We start from the raw sequence: 25,881 nt of genomic DNA on the forward strand, positions 1-25,881 counted from the left end.
GTGTTAACGATACGGAATCGGCACAGAATCAAGATTGACTACATGTAAAACCGATACATATCACCCGATACGATACTTAGAACCATGGTCTCAAAGTCTTTTTTTTTTTCTGTTTTGGTAGAAGGTCTCAAAATCAAAACACGATGATTCAAGAATTCAACAAACATGACATATAATTCTACCTTTATTAATCAGTATTTCCAGTTTTTTTATTTTGTCCCCTCAAGTATACATTAAATATTGGTTCTTTATTCTACACTCAAGCATACGGTGCCTAAAATACAATATAGGGTAAGAGACTAATGCTACCAGATCACGCATACTTGGCCTTGTAATCAGACCATAGTTGATCCACCGTCCTCCCCAACAGTTCCTGGAATAAGGAGACATTGTAACCTGTCCTCATCCTTTGGTTAAGAACGGCCACGAATCCATTACTGAGACTGTTACAGTAGTCGAGGAAGTAAGCGGTGACATCGTAGCCTTGGTCCCACCTATCCCCACCACCCGGTTTCACCCAATGGGAAGGCGCATATCCAGCTTTCAACCTCACGTAATCTGCAATCCCTTCGATCAAACCACTAGGAGTCTGTCCGTTTCCGTTCCACTGCCAAACGTGTGTCATCTCGTGGTAGAGAACGCCGGTGATCTCAGTCTTCACGTCGCCGGAGTAGCTTCCGATGTAATTTGCACTGACGTGGATCTCGTTGTTGCTAGCGTAGGCCACTCCATCCATGGTCTCCACGATCATGGTCACACTCGCTACGCTCTTCTTTTGATCTTCGTTCGTCTGCTGGAAGGTTTGCCAGATGAATTGGGTGGCCGATATCAGGGTCTGTTTGCTGTAGTCGACGCCAATTTCGTTCGAAAACCTCGTTCCTCCGGTTGTTCCGGTTGCATTGTTGATTACTTGGTACTCCACGGCATTGACGCTCTGCAGAGCTGTGATTGCTACTACCACCAGAGCTGATAGGAGGAAGAAGACGAACCTTTGTTGAGAAGCCATGAAAGTTTTGCTTTGGCTGAAGGATGACGAGCTAGACATCTACATAAAGTTTTCTTTATATAAGAAAAAAAAAAAAAAAAATCCTGACTTTGACTATTCAAAAGCTGAGATAATTTTCCTCCACTCATCCATCAACCCACGGACCTACACAATGGAAACACAAAGAAAACGAGTCATTATGAGTTGACGGTGACTTTGATTATTCAAAGGCGGCCTGGTTTTCGTTCACGTACTTGTACGCACGTGCTGAAGAGAGAAAATCTTATCACCAATCAATCTATCATGGTTGAAGAGACACTCCTTTCTTCACCTTAGGTGAAGGAAAGATATGAACCACAAAAATCTTGCATTCTCTACTCACAAGTCACAATCATTGCGTGTAAGGGTGTGAAAACGATTAAAATCGGGGCTTTGATTGATCAAAAAGAATAATCTATTTCAACCGTTATACCCTTAGGCACGATTATACATAACATAGAAATCACACTCAGAAAAAATGGATAATTAGCTAGAGCAACGAGTGCTTTAGCGAAACTAATTACTAAAAAAGGTAAATCGATCACATTAAAATTATCTTATGGGGAGGTCCGTTTGATATCCAAAAACTGCTCCACAACATTCAGACAGGTGGATAATGTTGGAATAAATCAGAAAAGTTTGGGTAGAATCAGATCTAAGTGTTGGCTAGACAAGCGCCCTGTAGTAAGAGAAGAATCGGATCACAGAAAAACAAAGAGAAAGAAAGTGATTTAATACTAAATTGGAAAAAAAAATTATAAGAGTAATTATCCATGTAACAATGCCAAACATACCATATGTGATTATTAGATTTCATCTCTTACAAAATAAAATAAATTTTACATTGAAATATATATTATCCAAAAACGTAAACACACACTCATGATTACGGAACTTTTTTTTTTTTTTTTTTTAAAACAAATGGTTTCACTTCCCTTCATTTACCTTTACTTGCAACCAAGCAGAGCCACAGTTTTTTGAAAGGATAGGTGACCACTAATAAAGCCCTTTAGGAATGGAGGAAACTAGGAGGGAAGAGTGACTCCCCTACCTTATATCTGAATTGTACTGTAACTAGCAAAGCCCATTAGGAAATTAGAAAATTTTGGATAGCAAGGTTGGGCCAGCAACTTGCAAGGCAGCTGGGCATTCTAGTCCAGAGGCCAGGACTAAACAACTCGATTTGTTTGGGGGTGTAGGAAAAAGCCTCCATGCGGGAATGGGCTTGGGCTTGGGGTAGCCCATCCAAACTACATATGCTCCAAACTCCTCCCAATTCAATAATTTACGAGAAGTTGATCGCTACAACTCGACTAGTTCGTAAGGTGCCAATTAGTGGTATCTTTTCTTTCTCACCGATGGGACTACGAAAAACGCCGAAAGAAAAAAGAATTTGTTCGGTCCATATTCTCTGAAAAATTATTCTTTTTGACTGTTGGTCAATTCGGGAAGCTCTCTCGTTGGCATCTCTCTCTTGCTAGATAAGAGAAAGGAAGCTTGACTAGCTCCAGCCTTACATATTTAAGGGGATTGAAAGAAAGAGTATGTCAATTTAGATTCGGGAACAAAAACCGGTCATTTTAATCAAATCGATTTTGATTCGATTCAATTCCGATTTAAAATTAAAATCCATTAGTTTGAATGATCGAATCTAAACCATATTAAATCCTAAAAGGCTAACACACGAGTTCTAATATTTCAATTTTCACTTCTTCTTTTTTGTCTCTTCAACTATCGACACTCTAAGACAGTACGAGCATTCCTAAATCTCCTACAAATAAAATAAAAAACGGGAGCATTCTCTGTGGGGGAATGCAGGGGTTACTCGCATGGAACACAAATGAGAGTGTGGCATTTTTACCTTTCATGGGGGCGGGGCGGTCACTCCCCCCACTGTTTTATGGTGTGACCCTATGTCCCTTACAAAGATTTTTTCTCCTAAAAAAAATAACCAAACAAAACTAAACAAATTAAACTGAATGAAAGTATGAAACACGATTCATTTTCACACTAAATAAATTATATTATTTTTTAATATTTGAATTAATGTGATGGCTAAATTCTATTCCTTAATTTCTCATGTTTGGAAAAAGTTTGGTGGATTATGATTTATGGCTCTAACAAGTAAGGGGTTTGGGATCTTTATCCCCTGAGGTTCGCTGATCGATACGGTTGTGCGGTTCCTATCATAGGGGGGATTGAAATGACCATTCCACCCCCTGACCGAACACACTATCCGGGTGGGATCCACCCCCCTTTTATTAGAGGCACTAGGGAACCGTACCGGGCAGGGGAACCGCAGGTGAAAAAAATTCAGGGGTTTGTTGTTGTTGAATATAGAACAAGTTGACTCAAACACCTAAAATAGGATCTTTGTCCCCTCCAATTCCCTTTTCCGGGTCAGTTCCTCTGGTGCCTGTAATAAGGAGGGGCACAATGACCACCCTACCCTGCCCGAACACTCTGCCTGAGTGGGATCCATCCCCCTTATTACAGGCACTTGGGAAACTGGGCCAGGCCGAAAATTAGAGGAGATAAATTTCCCCTAAAATAGGGCCCAAACTGAATACCAATCATGTCAAAATCAAATAGTGAATTACAAGTTCTGGAAAATATGTTCCTATTCGGTTTTGATTTCCACATGTATTTTGAACTGAACCACAACCGTAACCCAACCGATTGGCACCCTTACTTATGTATCTTTGCTAAGACGGCTAGTCTCTGATTATGGATTTCAGTTACATCTGAACGACATACAAGCAAAGCAATAGATGCTGCATCTTCGGCCATTTGCTACCCCAATAGGGGGACCAAACCCACCCTATTTTTTTTTATTACCATTTCCTTGCTTTGTTGCAAGGCTCCGTGAACCATGGCATTAATTAGCTCAATATATGGGTGTATTCACTCTATTCGGCTTCCTCTTCTTGTCATCTTCTGGTTTCTCCTTTCCAATTTCCTCAAAACAATGCAGTTCCTTGGGTACCTCTCTCGATCAATAAGACTGCAAGTTCTAGGAAACCATTAAAGAAAGAAAAGGACGATCGAGGCCCCCAAACCCTCACCACCGAACAATTTTAGAATTCTGTCAAACCAATCAAAGAGAGATGGAGCAGAAACTGATAAGGAGAAGCCAAAGATGACAGTAATGTATTTACTCTATTTCATCTTTAAAAATTAGCAGTTAAGGAGAAGATGCCCAAGTACTTATAAATCTTTACATCAGACTACTCACACCCGATGTTTCATATCTTTCTTTTCAAAAACTAATGTAAGAAAATACAATATTGTATCTTAACACAGGGGGCGTGAAATGACCATTGCACTCCTGGGGACTTAGGAAATGACCCATAATGCATGGGAACACAGAGGTGACGTGTGTGGCGCGACCGGATTGCGGTCTTTCTTGCATATAAACAATTTATTCTCTCTTAGGGACTTACGTAGAACTCATCTTTAAAAAATAATAGTTACGGAGAGGATGCCGAAATACTAATAAGTCTTCCCATCAGATTACTTACATCCGACGTTTTTCATATCTTTCTCTTTAGAAACTTATGTAAGGAAATACAGCTCTGTACTCTGCTGAAGTAAAACAAAGTTGGAACCAAAGGGCAACCAGGAATCTAAGACACAAGAAGAAGAGAAAAAAAAAATAACAAACATCGACTATTCAAATTTCATTGATGCTAATAATACCGTTACATAACTAATTACAAAGAATGAAAAAGAACTAATATTTGAGCTCTTTCTGCAGCACCAGGACTCTATCAGAAGCGCCTTAGATTGCTTGTAACGATGCATAATCACATTTGAAGTGGGCTGATCGATCCAAGTACAATCCAATTTTGTTTCTCTCTCTCAAAATCTTGAAACGACGTAAAAGTGTTTATGGGATTTGGTTAATGTCCAGAACCACGGTGGCTTGGACCAGAATATGCTCTGCTAATGGTGAAGCCATTAATGGAAGAAGGAGAAGGATGATCATTGATAGGCCTGGAGCAATCCACGGCCATGGAATAAGAGACGATGAGGACCAGGAGGGAGACGAGAACAGCAATGGAATTGAAAGACAAAAGAAGATAACGAAGTTTCATTTTGGGCGCTTGGTGTTTGTATTAATGCTTTAAAGAATAGTTTTTGGGAAGGAAGGAGTTCTAACTTGTATATATATGACTGAAAAGAGAAGGAGCTGATGCCTTTCCGTCTTTTGACTTGGCAAATCGGCGGGGGAAGGACGTTCTTGTGTTTCATGGGCTGGTTGAGATGAAAAAAAGGGGGAGATAAGACAGAGACGCATTTATTGTATTTCAAAAAATTGAATGCGTAAAACCCATGACTTGGAAACTGGAAATCCTTTGAAGACCCATTTTTATTTTATATAATCTGGATTAATTTGGGTGTCAATGTCTGGTAAAGTAAAACATTATTGGGGTTCCAAAATTTCCAAGTTTCTTACTCTTTGATAGATCACTCTCTCCTCCTTTCCATTTCAGGATATTGAGTGAAAAGTAAGAACAGAGAGAGCCTTTTGGTGCGATTTTTGAGTGTGGGTTAGTTGCCTATCCAATGACTCTCTTCTCTCTTCTACCTAACACACACAGTAACAGGTGACGCCATTAAAGGGATTTTTTTTTCTCAATATCGACCAAGTCGGCCTACTCGAGCCTCATCAGAAGAGATTTTATTCTCTAATTCAATAGTAGAATCGTTAGGCCCAATGTCAACTCTTTCTTGTTGCTCAAACACGTTTGTGAAATTTGCAGACATTCGAGCTCAATGCCATGGGACGACTGCGACTTTTTCCTAGTCTTGACCTTTCCTCCATCGATCGTTTCTTGCGTGGTTTCTGAAACTTGTGGGCTTTCAAACTTTAGATGAGGAAGTCAGTCCTCGAATCCTAACATTGTTTAAGACTACGATCGATTTACGAAGACCTAAGACCAAAATCTATAACTGATCTGAGTTAAAGTTTAACAATTTGCCCTAGTGAAGAATCGATGAAATTGATATGAATCGTGGGAGAACTTAATCCCATAAATCGATTTATAAGATGAGAGAATTCAAGACCATATCAATTTACATCAAATCACTTTCATAATTAACGTGAAATCAGTCTTGCATATGATTGATATGAGATTATAACATAAACAAACAAACATTTGGTATTTTTTCACTCATTTATATTAAAGGGTCCAGCTCAAGGTGGAGAGAGCTCCTTAAGTATACAAAAGTACTATAGACATGAACAAACCCACAGGTAAGGGCGTCAATCCATCAATCAATTTGGTTTTTGATCGGGTTGAACCGGTTTCAATCTTATATTAAGTCGAATCAAACTCTTAAGACAAAGTTCGGTTTCTGTTCAGTTTGGTTTGATCTTATATTGGGTTGTTGACTTATCAAGTTTTTATCGGTCCATTATCATGTTGTTATTGGTTTGATTTTGATTTTTCATATATAAATATATATATATAAAAAACAGAAAATATGGTTTCTATTCGATGTTTTATTGGGCTTTTCCAATTCCCAATTTTGATTGATCCAATCCAATTCGATCTTCTAACTATTTCATGAATGCCCAAAACAATAAGTGTTTGATTAAATCTGGATTTTCTGATCGATTTCATCGGTTATATCTGGATTTTCTGATTGATTTCGATCAGTCTAACCAAGCTGAAAACTGACACCCCTACCGTCAAATATGAGTGAAATATTCATTAACTCTAATACCATGTTGAAGAGTCTAACCCAAAACCTAAAGATATTAGATGGAAAGAACTCAGATCACCAAAATTCTGAACAAAGTGATGTGAAACTATACTTCTATAAATCTTTAATAATTCAAGTAATAATTTAAGTCGACTTATTTTACTTTTTGATGATACCATCTCTAAGTCTAACCTCTTGGGGTGTTACGTATGCAATGAAACCCTACCCTCCCTAGTCCCTCCTCGTGATCTCATTTCTACCTTATATATTTGACTAAATCACTAAATATATATTAAAAGTTAAAAGTCAAAGCCTCTTTTTCCCTCTCCAATTTGTCTTAATTAATTTTCGACAACAACTTGGGTGACTTAAAAGGTTACGTGGATCACACTGATCAATGGAACAACATAAAATTTCAAGCTTCATCTGTGTTGAGTGTTGGAAGTAATGTTTTGAATTGATCTTTAATCAATTCAAGTCTGTACGCATTCTTTACATTAATGAAAAAACAAAGGGTTTAAGAACGCTAATTGGTCACACTCTACACGAGGCTCCAATGCTTAGATACGGTAATCGCTTAACTACCTTGGAAATGACTGCCTTGCCCTTATGATAAGACAGAAATTCCATTGGGGTAAGACAATCATTTCCAAGGCATTTAGATTGATTACCATTCTTTTTCCCAAAAAATAAAAAAAGACTTAGAATAAAAATGTAAAAGTCAAAATACACGGCCTGTAAATGTTTTAGTAGTATGGAATTAATTAAGTGTCAAGACATGCCATGCTTAGAATCCGGATCAGCTACCCACATGGGGACAGGTAGGGACAGATCTGACCCCTCCATGAGACGTGGGTCCCATACTCCCATGGAGGATTCAGATCTATCCCCACCTGTCCTCATGTGGGTAGCAGATCTGAACTTGATGGCTTAAAGGCAACAGTGATTCAAATCAACCATCTTCTCATCTAGGTTTTCTTTATTCTCTTCTAAATCACGCAATAACTCGGATTTTTTTGTTGTTATACTATTTTTTGTAGGGGGTTACACAATGATGATCAATTCCCAACAATAGAAAAATACAGCGACTGGAAATGTCGACACAGAGACCCTAATCAAAAAAGTTTTGAAAACAGGAAAAAACACGCGGAGCTCTAGCCTGAAGAGAAATGAATTTAACTTTTCCAACATAGCCGTCCGATTCACTTTTGCCATATGTCACCCACTTATGACAATCAATATCTTTGGATAAGTAGCATGGACCAATGAAGGGCATTTAGACCTTTATCATAAATTGGAGAAGTAATGATGATTTTAGATTTGAGGGTGAACCTTTCCATCAGCCAATCCAAGGGCACCACATGCTGTTCTTGCAAAATCAACAAGGAATTAAATTCTTGGCAGCAGTATTGATCACAAGACAAAATAAAGCTTTGAATTATATTTAGAAAGGAGAAAGGGTTGGCACACTGCGGGTGTAGTGTAAGTTTGTGCCCACTAAGTCTATCTCTTTCTTCCCTTCTTTGAAATGACCCCTCTACCTCTCTTATATGATACCTCATCCTGTGCCCTCATTGTTTTTGCCCATTAACTTACTGTAAATGAATAAAGGTTAATATATTTGTTCTTGAGAGGAGAGGTAATGTGAGGTTATAACGTTAGAAGGGTTTCTTCATCCTGAAGCTCGAGCTTTTGGATAAAATGATATTAGAACAAGTTATCTTTGTGGTTCTTGCTTGACCCTTGGGCCTTTTTTTTCCCTTTGTCATCTCCAATAAAACTTCCTTAAGAAAGAAAAGCGGAGAGAAAGAAGAGATTATGACAACACACTAACCCCCAAAGAATTGAGTTGAGGGTTATTGGTTTGTTTTGCAAGCAGCAGCTTAGTTTCAGGGAGAATGTTGACAAAATATTGAAAATTGAAGATCAAAATCAATAGTCAAAGAAATGGAAACTATCGTCCTCACGCTTTTGTTTTCTTTCTATGAAACTTGATTTCGTTAGCTTACTTTGAAAATTGTTAGGAATTCGAGAAAAAAAATGTTAGGAAGTAGGCTTAACTTCAATAAGCACCAACCTTGAAGACCTACACTACCTCTCTCTCTCTCTCTCCTCTTGCGTGGGAATCTGAATAATACCAATAACCCAATTGGGCAAACATGCCTGTCCGTCCCAGCCATACTGGGTCAAACTTAAACCCAATCTATTGAGTTAGTTGAAAAATCGGGTTTTGACTGGGACGAGTCACCCTAGTTGATTCAAAATTTTGGAAAATCAGGTCAAGTGTCGCGTAGACTAGGTCAGGGTAAAAAAATGACAAGACTGGATCATAAATCGTCCGAGTCAAATAAGACTCAATATTTTTACTCGAATCATGATAAACTCGACGAGTTTAGTCATTTTTTTAAAAACTGTAAAGTCGGTTCACTTTGAATTTGAGTTGAGTAAAATAGTAAATCTATATTCTAAAATAGTAAGAAACCCTCAACTCTTCGACTCCGTTCTCTTGTTCACTAGTATAAACTCAAAATGCATTGATATGTGATTCATTATTTTATCTGAATTTTTCTCATATTTTTTCTAATTTTTTTTTAATTAATTTGTACATATTTATTGTATTAAAAATAGTTTTAAAAAAAGTGACTCGCCTTGACCGGGTTTGAGAAGGTCAAGTCACCAGGTTTTTCTGAAAAATGAGTCGAGTCAGAAAACATGGTTTTCAAACTATTTTGGTACAATAAATTACCGAGGTTTAAAAGACTGAATCGACTGATCCAATTCCCGATTAATGGAAAGAGAAAAAAAATTGGTTTGATTTTGGTTTTGAAGAGGGAAAATTTTCATTCAGTTTTGATTATAAATTGAAATCAATATGCTTGAATTAAACCGATCGAAGCTAAATCCTATAATTATTGAAATTACTTATTGTAGCTTTCTTTGTTTAGTTATATACAAATAGGGTTGTAAATGGATCGGACTCGGCTCGGATAGTGCTATATCCTCATCCGCATCCGATTAGCTATCGGACGGATTCGGATAGTACTAAACGGATACGGATCGAATATTTTATCCGTCTACATGTAAATATAGCTTTTCGGATAGCTATAGCCTATCCGTATCCGTATCCATAACTTTCGAATGGATTTGGATAGTGCTAAACGGATACAGATACGGATACGAAAACGAATTTCAGCTATTCATTTACACCCCTATATACAAAGGGATGAAATATCTCATACTTCACATTGTGGGAATGTACCTTCATGAGGTTGTATTTTTCTTCTCAACTTTATTTGTTTCAACATGTTGTATTCACTTAAACCAACAAATAGAAACCCAATAAAACTAAATTGATTCAGCTTGATTTCGATTTTAAAGTTATGACAATTATTCGATATTGATTTGTACATATTATATCTTGACCGGAACCAATTGACACCCTTCATCCATCCACACTCACTGGATTTCTAGGGTTTTTCCCGATTCGGTTCTTTTAAACCATGTTAGTAACATATATACATATAGGTGGGACATTGAGAGTGTGTGTGTGGTGGTATTAAAATCCTCTGTAGTACTGGTGGGGCGACGATGCACATCCAGCGGCACAGCAGAGGCCATGTGTGCCATGTGTGCCACCTGGCCTCTGCTGTGCCGTCAGATGTGCACCGCCGCCCCACCGATACTAGAGAGGATCCTGGTCCGTGGATGATGCCATATAATCCATATCCTATATTTGATTAGAAATTATAAAAAAAAAAAGACCATGTGGGGGAGTCCTCTTTTCTTCTCTGGCCAATCCAATGGACACCAAAAATGTTGCTAAGGTCATGGTCAGTGGTAAGGGGCTCGCTTTATTCTTTAGATAACATTCCTTAAATTCGTCACCGTTAAGTACTAAAAATTAAAAATAAAAATTAAAAAAAAAAATATCAGAAAGAATTTTTGAAGTGATGAAAGGTGGAGGTGAAAATTTGAAACTTGAAAATGGGGGTCAAAAGTGAACCGAGTCACCGGAAGGATCTCTCTCTATATCTTGCGGTGCCATTGACACCAACCTTTTTAGCTTAGCATTGAGAATGAGAATATTCTGAGCAACAATTTGTATGGTCAGGTAGGTTTACAGAACTTAGTCCATCCAAGAACGCCGCCCTCACTGGCCCCACTCTTGGCCCCTTTCTCTCTCACGTAAGGTCATAAATTGGAACCAGCCCAAGTGTGTTAACCTAAAAAGTTAAAGATGTCTCTTTCCAATCTGTATGGAACATGAGTAGCTATCGAGTTAAGACTTAAGAGAGAGGAAGGAAGGAACCTCCATGACCCTAAAGCCCTTCACCTTCACCGTCCTTTTAACGGAACCCTTCTTATATATTATATATATAACCCAATTTAAGAACTTCTCTCCATAGATAACTAAAGAGAGAGAGAGAGAGAGGTTATAGAGGGAAACCAGAGATGGGTTTGAGTTTGAGAAGGAATAAGGTCCAAAGGATTTCAAGGAAACGCTTGTGGATTGCTTTTCTGGTTATGATGGTGGTCTTGATCATGCGGCCCAGAGTTGTTCATTCGAGAGCTCTACGGTCGATGATGATGGAGATGACCAAGAAGGAGATGGCTGGTTGCCTAGAAACCAGCCCAGTTTCAGTAGCCCATCTATCCGTTTCTTCCAATAACAACACTCATGGCAGGAATTTGGCCTATCAGCTCACTTCAGCTGGACCCAGCGAGAAAGGACCTGGTCACTAGCCCTTTTAAAAGTTTCCTCTTTTCCTTCTTCTCCTTAACTGAGGAGATTGCGATTTCTTTCCTTTCATGTAAATAGTTTCTTATCACCTATCGATTGTAAATGAGATCTGTTTATACTCTGGAGAGATTCTTAATTCTTTAAAGAAATAGTTTGAGCAGGAATGCAATTTCCCCCCTTTTTCTTTTGGTTGGGAGTGATTTGGTTGGGTATAACTGATAATTTTGTTTTTTAGGGGTTTGATGTTGCTCTTGAGAGTCTAGGTAGGCAATACAAAAGCTTCATCATCACAAAAAAATGAAGAAAATGAATGAAGCAAATTAATATTGGTGAAGAAAGGATATAGGTTTTGGAAATGACAGCCTAACCAAACCAACCATTAGCTATATGGAGGAACAAAATACAAAATAATGGTGAGAACAAGGATAGGTTTTAGAAATAATCTCAATGGAGGGCTCTTGGCTCTTCTTTAGTGATCCAAACTCCAAAGAACAACCCAAGTAATAATTATAAAAAAAGGACGTATCCAGTGCATGAGACTTTCGCATCACGGGGTTTGAGGAATATATAGAGTCTTACCCCTCCCCCCCTACATGGAGAGGCTATTTTCGGAAGCAAAAAGAATGATAGATATTCCATGTGTTAAAGTACAACTTTTGATGGAGTCATGTTAACCCCAATCACCTACCTATATGCGAACGTTTCACGGTTTCGTGTTGACGCAATCCTTTTGCTTTCATAAATGCCCTTCATATAAGGGTGTCAATGAATAGCCGAAATCCGTTTCCGTATCCGCTTAACACTATCTGAATCCATCCGAAAACTAAACGAATGCGAATACGGATAGGCTATAGCTATCTGAAAAGCTATATTTACATGTAGACGGATAAAATATCTAATCCATATCTATTTAGCATTATCTGAATCCGTTCGAAAACTAATCGGATACGGATGCGGATATAACACTATCCGAGCCGAATCCGATCCATTTACATCCCTACCTTCATATCACGTAACGTGGTAGGTGAACCATGTCATTTTCTCCTTGTCACAAACAACTGGATTTTCTGCTTACCATTTGTCAACACCCCCCCCCCCCAAACAAAAAAAATAAAAAGATCCTACATACCACATGATGGGATGATTGGCCAGTTAATGAGATGAGAGACCCTTTCTTGATCAACCCCTATGCTGTGTCAGTATTTGAAGAGTGGTTACACTGCATGTACACTCAGGCCTCAGCACTCAACAAATATCCTTTTTTATGTGCCCTCTAAGGCTACGTTTGGATGCCGAGAACAAAAAAGAAAAAATTCAAAAAAATTGAATTTAAGAAAAAAAATAGACACATAAAACAATCATGGCATCATCATAATTTTCTTATCTTGTCAAGATAGTAAATATAAGTTTAGTTGATGTCTCTGTATTGGACTGTTTCCTTAAACTCATCTTCACTTGTGAACGTGTGAACTTGTGAACTTGTGAAGGACTTTTCCATTGGTTGGGTCATATTTGCCTAAAGTTTTATGTAGCAAGGACTACGAGGAGATAGATGGTTCTGGATTGGTCCAATACTGGACTGTTCTGTGTTTTCCTCCTATATGGATTCCACTACCCTACCCACCTCTGTTTTTAAATTTATTGGCCCACCATCTCCTAGCGGCCATTTTAGTCTTCACAGATTACGTTTTCAAGCTGGAGATGGTAAAGTCTGACATTGACTAGAAGAACATCCAACAATTTTAGGGTTTTGCTAACTTAACACCCACGGCTGTTAGGCCAGCAGACCAATTAAAAACTGAAATATCTGATTAAGGAGAAAGAAACTAAGGTATAAGCAATTGAATTTGGGTTTCTATGAAAATGGGAAACAATAAAACAAACAATTGGAGCCTTGGGATCAAGTACCAGATGTCTTCAAGGAAAGGTCATGATGATCTTGCTTTTAAAGAGTAGCAGCAACAAGCTTTGAAGAAGAGTTGCTCCCAATGACCAGAGATACAAATACCTGCACGCTTAAAAAAACATATTAGATGCTTTGACTCTGCTTAAAAATTGGAGGCAGTTTCTTTCACCCATGGTCAATAGAAAATCCCTTGTCTATGAGTTTGGGTGTGTTGAGATGGATATCGGGAACAGTGGGGAGGACATTATCGACATTTTATAGTAGGGTCAGGATAATAATGACCTTAGTTCGGTGGGTGAACCCTACTCCATTGATGGAGACACCCTGCACAGCAAGGTTTTAAAAATCGGGATCGAATCAGCCAACATCGATCCCAATTCCAGCTGATCTAGATCGGCCGATCCAATTCCAAAAACTAGGGTTAGGACAAATTAGGGCCGATTCTGATCGATTCCTCACCGATCCTGACCAATTCGATCCTATCCCAACTGGGTTTTAAGACTCTGCTGCCCTGTGCTTGGTTCACTTGGACTTTTATCGCCCCAGTACTACTGGGGGTGCTGTGCGTATCGTGCGGTACAGCACCGCCCATGTGTGCACAGTGGGGCCCACTGTGCAAACATGGGCGGTGCTGTGCCACACGATGCGCACAGCACCCCCAGTAGTACTGGGGCGATAATTTTCCTGGTTCACTTGGTTCACCTGCAACTTTCATGTTGCTTTCAAGAACCCCTTTATAGACTTTGCCAATTCCACCAAAGCCAATAATTAAATACAAATCCAAATTGTTACTAGCAAACAGTAAAGAAAGGAAATCTTCAGGCGTAGATTTACATTTGAAACAGGGGAGCCATTGGTAAGTACAACCTAGTGTATGAACTTCCTCCATACACAAACAAGGGTGACCATGAGGTGATTTCCTCTGTTTTTGGTTCCTAACGTTTCAGATCAGCAGGAGCGCATGTACAAAAATATCAACAAAAGCAACACTCCCTAGAACCCACCACTTTGACAAACTCCCATTGTTCACCACTTCCATGATCTCAAACCCGTTCAAAATAGCTTTTTGGCCTGAAATATCTAAACCAAGCATGGTAGCCTCAGAAATATCAATTTTTCTACATGAATTGTATATCGATGAAGAGTTTGAAGTACAGCATAGGGAAATGTACCTGGACCAAGTGACAAACACCTTATACTCACATTAAAGCGCCAAGTAATGTTTGAAATTGTTGGCCTCGAGGACTACTTCGAGTAGGAGATACTTGGAACAGTGGTGAGTGGTGACCGGCGATGGATGCTGGAGAGAATGATTCCACAAAAATTCAATACAATTTACCGAAGTCCGACGGAGAACGCTGCTTCAAAATCTCCTATTTTCCACATCTGTTTTCTGATTCCTGTTGGCTATTATTTCATTGAATCAAAATCCCCATTCGATTCAGTTCTGAGCACCCATAAGACCTACTATCAAATTTAGTGTTTTGCATTGGTTTTTTTTCCCCCCCTCTCCCAATTTAAGGAAACTTCTCATATCCTAGAACCAACCGTCTTCTATCAAATCTGGTTTTCCCTATTCTTGCAATGTTATAGGAAGCTCATCTCCCACTGACCTTCATAGATTCTAGACTAGCATTGCTTTAAAAAGGCCTTTCAAACTTCCATATCTGCGCATCCCACAAGGAAATGTGCAATTTATCCCAAACTAGTTTGACCCCATTTAGGACCTAGATCAAACCCCATTAAGCACACAATAGACCACCACGTTTTCGTTGCAATCGTTCTCAACGGCTCTCACTCCACTCTACCCTGTGACTTGATTTCTAGCTTTGATACCAAATATTAAGTACTTGAGCAATACGTCAAAAACTCCAGAACAAATGAAACGGATTAAATCAAATCCTGTAACATATCCAATATTAAGCTGGCCCAATCTAGTGCCCATACGCTAAATCAAACCCCAATAGGCAATAACAAAATATTGAAACCATCATCCACAGAAATTGACAGGTTGGGCTTAGCAGGCCTTCAGCAGAGGAAACCAAATTAGCATTAGGGATAACAGGAGGTTCTCAATATTTCTTATAGGGCCATCTTAGTTATAAAAGAATATGTAGGGGTTAAACTTAAAAGGGCAAATTAGGGCAGTTTTTTTGGTATAGCTTTTCATTTCCCATTTCAGATTTTGGAAAGATTTTAGGTCCAAAATAGGTTGTTTGGTCTAGTTTTTCTGGTTTAATTATTAAAAACTGAAAATCTAAAATTACCAAAAATTTCAACAACTAACCCGTGAACGATTTACCATAATGCCCCCTTATGCCCTCCCAGTAAAAAGATTCTAGAAATATTTCTTTGGAGTTGAAACTTAGGCTGAAACATGTTCAGGCCAGCTCACTAGGGAATTAGGATTGAGATATCCCCAGGCGCTCAGCTTTGATTTTGTCCTGTTAATCCCCAATTATATAATAGAAGAAAAAAGGAATGAACTCACAACACCGAACTTGTATGGAAGTTGGAAACAGCCATTCTTTACAATCGATACTGATTTAAGTTCTGTGCACAGCAAGTTATTTTCTGTGGAGTTTCCCAATCATATAAATGTTTCTGTGACACAAGAATTAATTATCATCAATTCTCAATGTATCAAAGCACAAGCCGTCAGTACATCTGACCCAGCAGTACAAACTCGAGGCTTCTTTCTTTACAAGGTATGAACAGCGATTTACGACCTAGAGCATTTGTGACCTCTTTCATCTCTTGCAACCGGTGCTGAGGGCCAGAGGGGAAGACAGCTATACATAAATGTCTCATCTACAACTGTAGAAAGCACCAAAACTGGTTTCTGACTCTAAATCAAAATTCAAAACTGTTATTAACAAGATATTCCTTTTGCCTTCTCAATTAGATGGAGGAGGTGCCTTTACCTGAAAAGAAAATGGAGCCGCCACTTGACAGACCAATAGGGGAGGGGGTATGGCAGCATAGTATATACAATCCACAGCCACCTTAAGAGTCCGAACACTCCAAGAAGTTGGGAATCTCTTTACTGGCTGCAGCTTCAACCCCTCCTAAAATCAGCATCATCTCGTTGAACAGCAGTTTCAGTGTCTCAATGGCACATTAGTACCTGAGATCTCGCAAAAATAACTTCAAAAGTGGAAACTCGAGGATTTTCCCACATTTATGCAATTGCTAGGACTGGAGCCAAGAGACTGAAATCTGATACAGGAAAAAAATATATTACTCAAATGGCCAACCAATGATTTTGAAGGATGATCTGGCATATTTTCAGATTATTTTTAAATGCTAAGACCTGCAATTTTAAGTCTGCATCTATTGCATTTGCCCACTGCTCAACCAATAGAATTGCACAAAAATTTATTCGTAAGTATCAGCACTCTGATTATAATAACATTGAAGTTTGTTCTCTGGATTAGCTAGCAGATGAAATTAATAGGGGCTATGCAATATATTGAGATGTCAGCTCTAGTTTAATATTTTTCACCTCTTGCTTACAAACAAATAGCTAGGCTACTTTCACACCAAGAAGGGAAACAATGGTAACAAACTTCTGCAATCTCGACCAACCACCCCAAACAAATGTACACAACCTTTTGCTTAAAGAAAAGTTCTGAAGCTATAGACCCCTAACAGCAGGGAACATGACATATACATCACTCTATCAACCCAAGTGATTAACCAGGGAATCGGCAACCAAAAGTAAAGTTCCCAGTAGTTTATAGATCATAGTGCCAGCAGAGAAAATGAATTGAATCTATTGTCATAGTTTTGACTCTACAACTTGACCTAGGTGCCACTGGTGAATTGCACAAAGAGTAAAATTTACACTACCAAGCACCAACCAAAATGCTGGAAGCATAGAACGAAAAGTGATATATATTGGCAATTGGTTTATGTAGCTGGATAAAATAAGTCCTGAGAATAATAACCGAGATTTAAGAGAGTAGGAAAGTGGCAGATCACTACTCACCACCGGCTTCATTCACAGTAACATCAAAGCTCCGCCAAGTACTCACAAGGAAAAGTGAGAGGATGAAAAATAATACCACAACTCTCCTCCAAGTACACAATTAAATAGTGCCCGATATTCTGGAATAAAAAATGAGTCCAAAAAGATTATACATCAAAGCAGGATCTAGAACTATACATATCATCTTCAAAACATCAATAAGAGGTTATATGCTTAGTCAGGACTCCCATAAAAGAAATCAGAAGTAATAAACCTTATGTTGGAAAACCTACCCTCTTTAAAGATGAACAGATTCTGACAGCCTCAAAGGGCTGCAGAGTGAAGAAACTTTAACCAAGCCCTATCCCAACCAGTTCATCGAATTCTCCGCAAAAACAAGAACAGTTTAACAAAGTCAACGGTTATTAGTAGTTAAGACCCCTCAAGTGATTATCGTTCTTGTGTCGTCATACACACATGGCAGTAAAACGCTGCCCAGGAAGCCCATGAACACAGAGACGAGAGAGCGGAAGAAGAAAAATCCATGACATTTGGGTGTGTCCTTTTAAGCCTTCAAATATGCCTCAAGATGAGATAGTGTGAGCCACCATTTGGTTGAGCACTTGAGCTTCTGCAGAGAGATGGATTAGTATGTTTTCCCACCCAAGCTCCTAAGCTAATGGGGAGGTCCACAAGCAACACCTAGGTTTCTCAGGTGGCGCAGCTCACATTCAAAAGTGAACTTTCCCAAGTATGCAACTAAGTTAGACTTAAAAAAATCTAAAAACCCTATCTTAACTATTAGCTATATTGGTTGCTTTTTTTTCTTGCAATTTACTGAAGAGTCTCTAAGATAACTTCTAATCTAGAACATTTATCATGTAAATGGCTGCTAAGCACTTGAATGTAATGTGATGACTCTAGAAATCAAGCAAATGCCAATTGGTATGATGCCTTACCAGGGGAAGGGGATCAAGCTGGTTCTGTAATGAATGATAGTGACACCCTACTCTGCATTTGAAATATGCAAGTATCCCCCATAGTGTTCATTGATGGAACTCTATAACAATGAACATATTAGCAATCAGAAAATTAGGAAAATCAAAAAATAATGAGAAATACTTTGCACCAAGTCAATAACTAATGTGGGAGGTAAAAAAGACATACAGATAAAATACAAACTTCAAGATGCTCAGGAATATTCTTGACCTAATAAAATCCATTAAACTCACTAAATTATAAAGTTCAATGCAAATTTTTTAAAATGCAAAGGAGTCAATTTGACCATATGTTGAAGCATTGGATAAATATTAAACTCAAAACATATATTATTAAAGATCTGCTCTGAACTATGTAATGTAAATGTATGAAGCAACAGAATAAAATCTAGATTAGTAGGGGGGCAACTTGGGCCCAAAAATCTGAGCCCAAGCCTGGCCTACTTGATTATTTCCCGGCTTGGGCTGTGATTTCATTCCAATTTGAGGTCAGGCTGCGCTGGGTAGGTTAGGGTATTCAGCCTGGCACAGTCCAAGCCTATATTTTCATGCAATTATGTGTCCTTAAAGTCATTTGGTGAATGGTGTGCTTTATGTATTGCCATCACCATGCTAGGGTTCAAATCAAACTACCAATATATTATGGGTCGGTCTCTGCAGGCAGGCCTGGGCAAAATTAAGCAATGTTGGGCTGGGCTCAGGTTGGGACCTTCCTAGACTAATGTCAGGATGGGCTGGGCTAGAGCTGATCCTGGGTTTTCGAAAACTTGGCCCAGCCTGCCCCAGTGCACCCCTATGAAAGTATGGATTAGTATGTTTTCCCCTACAATGCAGTATATTTAAATAACTTTAGAATTTCTGCTTATCTTTTTCATATCAAAATAGGGAACAATGTTACTCGGGATAAAGTCTTCAGCCCAACATGTAGCCATTAATTTCCTTACTTCAATTCATATAAACACCTGATACTTACAAAGGGGACCTTTGAAATAAGATATTATTATTGTTACACAAGGAAAGGTGGCATGTAAGCTCATCCATTCAAGCAAATCTTAACAAGAAATAACAAGAAAGAAAACTATGCACCTGAAGGAAAGGAAGAACAGTATCATATACTTGTAGGAAAAACCTTGACTTCATTGTGAACCTGATGGGATTAACAAATTGTAGTTAAAATTTTTGCTAGCTACCAACATACAAGGCTACACGGAATAATGCCCAAGTCCCTACCGCACCAGGTTATAGAAAATAAGAAAAATCATAAGAACTATGGTAAGAATTGAATGTTATCATTAATATTGAGTGACACAAAATAACTCAGAAAGTGAAGAAACCCCTGATCGTTGGGGTGGCAAGCGTTGCTAGGATGCCTTCATTATTGGTTAGCACTTTATACACCACATACTAAGACGTTCTAATTTTCAATACTAAAATGCACCACCACACAAGGATACAGCATGATAATCAGACAACTATAGTGTTCAAATGGCAAATAATGTGAAAGGAGAAAACAGTAACTGTAATCTGGAGTTGATGATAACTGGTAATTAAGATAATGGTTTTTCCCAGAAGAGAAGAAGTCCATACATATGGAGGAGCAATTGCTCCACCCACATGCACTGTTTCATACAAACAATATGTAGAACTAGGAATGCAAGAAATATAATGTAAGTAGCACCATTGAAGAATAGCCAACTGGACTACAGCCATGATTCAAAACCAGTCATCACCCACTTACCTCTAACCTTGATTGTGTACCCCTAAGAAAAAGGAAGAAGAAATAAAATTTAAATGGTAAGACATTAAATTGACATATTCTACTGGTGGTTCCAACCAAAATTTTCAAATATGAGCAAGAAATATGGAATTACCAACAAAGAGCATTAATAAATTCAATTTTGGGGAGCTCCAAAACAAGAGCTTCCACCGGGCTGAGCTAAAATGCTTAGAAGAATAAACTTTTAACATGCAGTTAAGGAGCGGGTCATCAGTTGTCTTTCCTCATGGTTCTTTCCAGAAGCAATCCAATTTCACTAATGTTACACCTTGAAAGACACGAGTGGATGCATAGAAGATTCCAAACAGCACCCAAAGAATGGACTCAATGGATAATATGACCGCCATTCCATTAATTTGATTTGAATTATTATCATTCCGGTTTAACAACTGCTTAAATATTTTAAAAAGAAATAAAAAGATTATATTATCATTCCAGTTTAGCTGGACTCATCCTCATTCCAAAGGTTTGAGGGTGGGCCTTCGTGCAACAGTAAAGGTTGCTCCATTGTGACCAAGTGGTCATGGGTTCAAGTCTGGAACAGCCTCTCTGCGAAAGCAGGGGTAAGGCTGCGTACATTATGACCCTCCCCAGACCCCGCAGAGGCTGGAGCCTCGTGCACTGGGTACGCCCTTTTGTCAAAATATTTCTTGACAATATGAAGCAAAACTGATGGCCAAAGACCTCTCACATGACTCTTATAGAGCTCAGTTCTAAAACAGCCATTGAAATTATAAATTTGGAATCTTAACCCCCTCAACTATGCTAGCAATACTTAAAAACTAGTTATTAGAGAATGAAGGTACATAAGACTAAAGACACATCTAGCTGCTGCTTTAGCTCCAGCATCAAAACTAATATTAACAAAAAAGACATTGTAACTCCCTAACACTTCCTATATCTCACACAAAATCCTTATTTCTACCATAGACATTGCTTATCCCAAAAAAAAAAAAAAAAATTCAAATTAAAATAGGGGGTCAATGGGAATAAAGTGGAAGAAAGATACTAAATGAAAACAGACAAAGGAAGACAATCAGCAATGCTGATTCAGCATGGGTCTTTTCACATAAAATGAAAACAAAATTTGTCTTGTTTGTGTACCTTCTGAGAAAACGAAAGCAAATGTAGATCTCCTCAATATCTGATTCAATCTTTAATTTGATGTACTGCTTCAGAAGCTCGGAGAAGCTGCAAATAGCTTCATCCCAAACATCACGACTTGCATCCAGAGAAAGAGAAGGCAAAGAAACTGCTCTTTGAAGAATTGGTGACAAAAGCCCAGTCATCCCAGATGAGTAATATATCTTGGAAAAAGTGTTCAAAATCAAGCAACTGCTGGCTTTAAATTTCGCAACCCATTTCGGAGGATTTCCAGCCCAAATACCATTCTCTGAAGCTGACTCAGATCCCTTCAAATGATTTTCATTGCTCTTCATTCTCACTGTGTCATGACAGTATTCCCTTGGGGGATCTAGAGTAGCATCACTAGAACATTCTGGTATTCTGTGTGCAGGAAGTAACTCCAGAATGTCGACCTTCAGTTCTTCAGGTAATTGTTGCAAAACTGATATATCAATTTGACTTAAAGAGGCAGGCATTAAATCTACTCGATCAGCACCCACAGTGGTCATATTCAAATTTGAGGATCCAGACATAGAAACAGCTAGTGACTGGATTTCCTGGAATGTATTCTGCCTCACCTGAAATAAAATATAATTCATTTTTATTGTGCATGGTACCCATGGAAATGCATAAAATGAAATAACAAACCTGATTTGCCTTTTCAGTTTCAGGAGATGGCAGTGGCAATTTTTTAGTGATATCCCTTCCTAGAACTCCTACTTCAGGATCCGAAGACTTATGCATTGAAACAAGAAAAGAAGTGCATCAGGATAACATAGTACTGGTTGCCACTGGGAGATGCAGCATGGATCATTAGCATATAAAATAAAGGGAGAGGGATGGGTATGCTAGCGGTATACCGTAAGCTAGCATCCTATCTGTCTATCTCTCTCTTCCCCCTTTTGAAATGACTCCCTTAACCCTCAAAGGGAGGAAGAGAGAAATAGACACATAGGGTGCTAGCTTATGGTATATCGCTAGCATACCCAGCCTTTTCCCTAAAATAAAATATGCAAAACTCGTCTAAATTAAACTTATCCACTACTAATATGTAAATTAAACCTTTCTGAAACTAACATCAAAGAAAACCAAGTCATTCCTCAAACCAAAATGCTTTTCGTAGTGATAGCAATGGCATGAAACATGTGCCATACATGCATAGAGTGTCCCAGTGCATGAGACTCCTGCTACTGCAGAGTCTGGGAGGGGCAAATGTACGCAGCCTTAGTGCCTTACCCCTGCTTTGCAGAGAGGTTGTTTCCATATGTGCCATACATGCATATCATTCTTAATTATCACGCTTATCTCCATGGAGCATGAGTGACCTTATAGCTGTTTCATAACATTTTTCCCTTAATTTTGGTTGGTACAAGCATATTAGTACATAAATGAACACAGTAACGTGTTCAGAAATTTAAGAGGTTATCTGCTATTACTTGTCTCCTGCGGTCAGGATGCTGGACAAAAGGTCCATTCACACAACCAAGGCAACATTATGGATGAGAGAAAAAATATACAAGAAGAAACAAGACATAGATATAAATGAGAAGCTTACCATGCCTTCAGCTGTAACGCTTCTTAGGTGAACCACATTTGGAGAAAGAGGTCTCTTGCCCTTATTTCCTGCACCTAGACAAAATCAATATTTAAGGTTCTTTCCAATGAGTATGGGCTCAGATTTTTAACAGCCATATAAGAAAAGGTTACCTTCCACTTGTGATGTGGTGCACATAGAACCACTTAAACTGCCACATTTATCTTTGTTTGTCTCCATGAAATCAACTAACTTCCCACCATACATTTCATTTACTTCTGAAAATATTTCGGGAGGGAGACTCTCAATAACCCCTCTATCAAGATGGCATATTGGCGGCAGCGCAGAAACCTGGTTTAAACAAGTTCCCCTTGATTGATTTGCATGCACATATGAAGAACCAGTTGAATTGATGAGTTTACGAGAACTTTCATCAACACTTTGTACCCCATTATCTGCAACATGTGCATTGAATTGCATATCAAAGAACTAATGCCATTCTGAAAGCAGTGCAAATTGATTTCTTAAGTATGACAAACAAAACATAGACTGAATTTTTTACAGACAGTGACATGTTCCGTAATAACCTTATATAAGTGATACGCCACTATGAGCTAGTTTTTCTAATTTCGAACGTTTTCCGATTTCGTTACAATTTACTTCAAATGAGCCTGATCTTTTTCTACAATTTGTAAAGAGGTATTCACAATTAACACTCCAAGCATTTACACTATTGGTGAGCATAATTTTAATATTAGAAATTATTTATCAGAATATCACTATTGTTTTAATTTAGAGAGAACCTAATTAGAAGATTGGGAAGAGCTAATAAAGAATGAAACAACAATAGTAAAGACAAAAACAACACAAGTTGGAAATTCAGGTACAATAGAAATAATGTATAATACATATAATAACTCAACTCAATTCAACTCACCAAAGCCTTTTCCCAACTAAATAGGGTTGGCTCACATATAAATCACAAAGTTAGCGTGAAATAGTGATGTAGTCATTGATCATACATTTAATACCCACTCCACTTTCTCGCATGCAATCTTTCCAAGATGTTTCCAACGGCTCTATTCCAATGGTTATTTTTCAACGGCTCTATTCCAATGGTTATTTTTCAACGGCTCTTTTCCAACTGCTAGTTCTCCTTCCCCTATATATATATTTTGACGTATAGGAAAAAAAAAGAAAGAGAAAGAAAAGAAGAATTTGATTACAATGTAACCTCTTGTGGTAAGTGAGTCCCATACTTGGGTTGAGTGAGTTCCCAAGCAACCCCGGAGTTAAGTGGTCCTCTTTGACCCTTGAGTTAAGCAGTCCTCTATGACCCTTGTTATCTTGTACTTGGTTTCTTATTTCAACAATAAAACTCTTCTATATTTTCAAGTATATCATTGGGAAAATTTTACCAAGTTGATGCAGGCCAAGATTTTGGGAAATTTTGGGAAGCATGCCAAAATGGAAAAAGTGATGATTTCACTATTATAGATGGTTACTTATTCAAAAGAAATACACTTTGCCTACCTAAAAGGTCCTTAAGACTTCAAGTCATCTCATAACTACATGATGGTAGTTTAGGAGGTCATTTTGGAAGGGACAAAACCATAGCATTAGTAAAAGACATATATTATTGGCCCAAATTAAATCATGATGTGGACAGGTTTGTTAAACAATGCATAGTTTGCCAAAGGGCTAAAGGAAGAGTTCAAAATTATGGACTTTACCAACCCTTACCTATACCGGACTATCCTTGGGAAGATATCTGCAAGGACTTTGTCCTTGGGACTCCCAAGAACACAAAGAGGATATGTTTCTATTTTTGTGGTGATAGATCAATTTTCAAAAATGGCACATTTCATTCCTTGCAAAATACTTCTGATGCCTCAAATGTAGCCCGTTATTTTTCAAATAAATTGTTAGACTACATGGAGTTCCAAGGACAATTACTTCCGATCAAGACACTTGGTTTGTGAGTCATTTTTGGCTTACTTTGCGGAAGGTCATGGGTACCAAACATCAATTCTCGAGTGCCCAATCATCCACAAACTGATGGTCAAACCAAGGTCGTAAATAGATCGCTTGGTGATTTGATTCATTGCCTTGCAGGTGACCATGCACATCAATGGGATCTTATTTTTCCTCAAGTAGAGTTCACCTACAATAGCTCCAAGTGCCGGTCCACTCAGAATTGCTCATTTGAGGTCGAGTATGGGAGAAGTCCAAACCACATCTTAGATTGTGTTCCAATTCCAAATCCAAACAAGAGTAGCATGTAAGTGGAAGAGCTTGCACATTACGTTCGGGAGATCCAAAAGCAAATTCAAGCCCAACTCTAAAAAGCAAATGAATGTTACAAAGAAGCTGCCGATACCCATCAACGACATGTGGAATTTGAGGAGGGTGACCTAATCACATAGTTATCAACGCGGGAAAGCGACCATGGCGTTTTAGAGGGGCAAAATTCAAGGCGACACAGCCATGGCGGCAAGGCGCCCGCCATGGCGCCCAAGGCGCCCGCCATGGCGCCCAAGGCGTCCAAGGCGACCAAAGAGCATGGACGCCCTTGGCGACGCCTTGATAACTATGCCTAATCATCGTATACTTGTGAAAAGAAAGATTTCCTAGTGCTACCTACAACAAACTCAAATATAAGAAGATTGGTCTATGTCGCATTCTCAAGAAAATTGGACCAAATGCGTATCGTGGGGAGTTGCTAGAAGGGGTGAATATTAACTTCGTCTTCAACATGTCCAATCTCTACCCCTATTACGGCAAACCAGACACTCCAATAACAAACTCGAGGAGTTCTTTCAAAGTGGGGGAGATGATGACATTACCCTCCCCTTACCCAACGTTTCTTTCCCTTCCTCATTTTGAAACGTCTCTTTTCCCCTATTCCCCAAGAGTCCAATGGCTCTCTTCCCCTTCCCCCCCCCCCCTTCCCACATCTTTCCCTTCCCCTTTAAATATGTAACATGTACTTTGAAACGGAAGTTTTGAAATCAAATATATTTTATCCATTGGAGAGCTATAGAAACCCCTTTGAGAGTTGAGTGCATCCTCTTAGTTGGGTTAAGTGAGTGCC

At 38.6% G+C, this 25,881-nt stretch overlaps 2 protein-coding genes and 1 long non-coding RNA gene across 11 annotated transcripts in view; all 3 read right to left on the reverse strand.

The window, feature by feature from the left end:
• Positions 1-313: 313 nt before the first annotated feature.
• Positions 314-1,045, reverse strand: LOC122658198. Its single transcript, XM_043853110.1, has one exon. The coding sequence runs from the start codon at positions 1,043-1,045 to the stop codon at positions 314-316; it is 732 nt and encodes a 243-aa protein (XP_043709045.1).
• A 15,053-nt stretch (positions 1,046-16,098) lies between these two features.
• Positions 16,099-17,674, reverse strand: LOC122659908. Its single transcript, XR_006332577.1, has 3 exons — positions 17,647-17,674; positions 17,375-17,493; positions 16,099-16,510 (listed from the first exon to the last, which is right to left on the reverse strand). It is a non-coding gene; the product is annotated as an uncharacterized LOC122659908 (long non-coding RNA).
• A 640-nt stretch (positions 17,675-18,314) lies between these two features.
• LOC122659873 (DNA repair protein REV1) overlaps positions 18,315-25,881 on the reverse strand; it is a 31,403-nt gene continuing 23,836 nt past the window's right edge. For 5 of the 9 annotated variants that reach the window (XM_043855023.1, XM_043855024.1, XM_043855019.1 and 2 more), the window contains 6 exons: positions 22,961-23,242; positions 22,809-22,882; positions 21,902-21,988; positions 21,233-21,831; positions 19,438-19,498; positions 18,315-18,413 (listed from right to left, as the gene is read on the reverse strand). In XM_043855023.1, coding sequence (XP_043710958.1) covers positions 18,360-18,413; positions 19,438-19,498; positions 21,233-21,831; positions 21,902-21,988; positions 22,809-22,882; positions 22,961-23,242 — 1,157 coding nt within the window. In that variant the 3' untranslated portion in view covers positions 18,315-18,359. Of the gene's footprint in view, positions 18,414-19,437; positions 19,538-21,232; positions 21,832-21,901; positions 21,989-22,808; positions 22,883-22,960; positions 23,243-25,881 lie in introns of those variants that run through there. The other 4 variants (XM_043855022.1, XM_043855021.1, XM_043855025.1 and 1 more) reach the window with 4 other exon arrangements.

Source organism: Telopea speciosissima, chromosome 4 (assembly GCF_018873765.1).
Source record: "Telopea speciosissima isolate NSW1024214 ecotype Mountain lineage chromosome 4, Tspe_v1, whole genome shotgun sequence".
NCBI classification, from domain to species: Eukaryota; Viridiplantae; Streptophyta; class Magnoliopsida; order Proteales; family Proteaceae; genus Telopea; species Telopea speciosissima.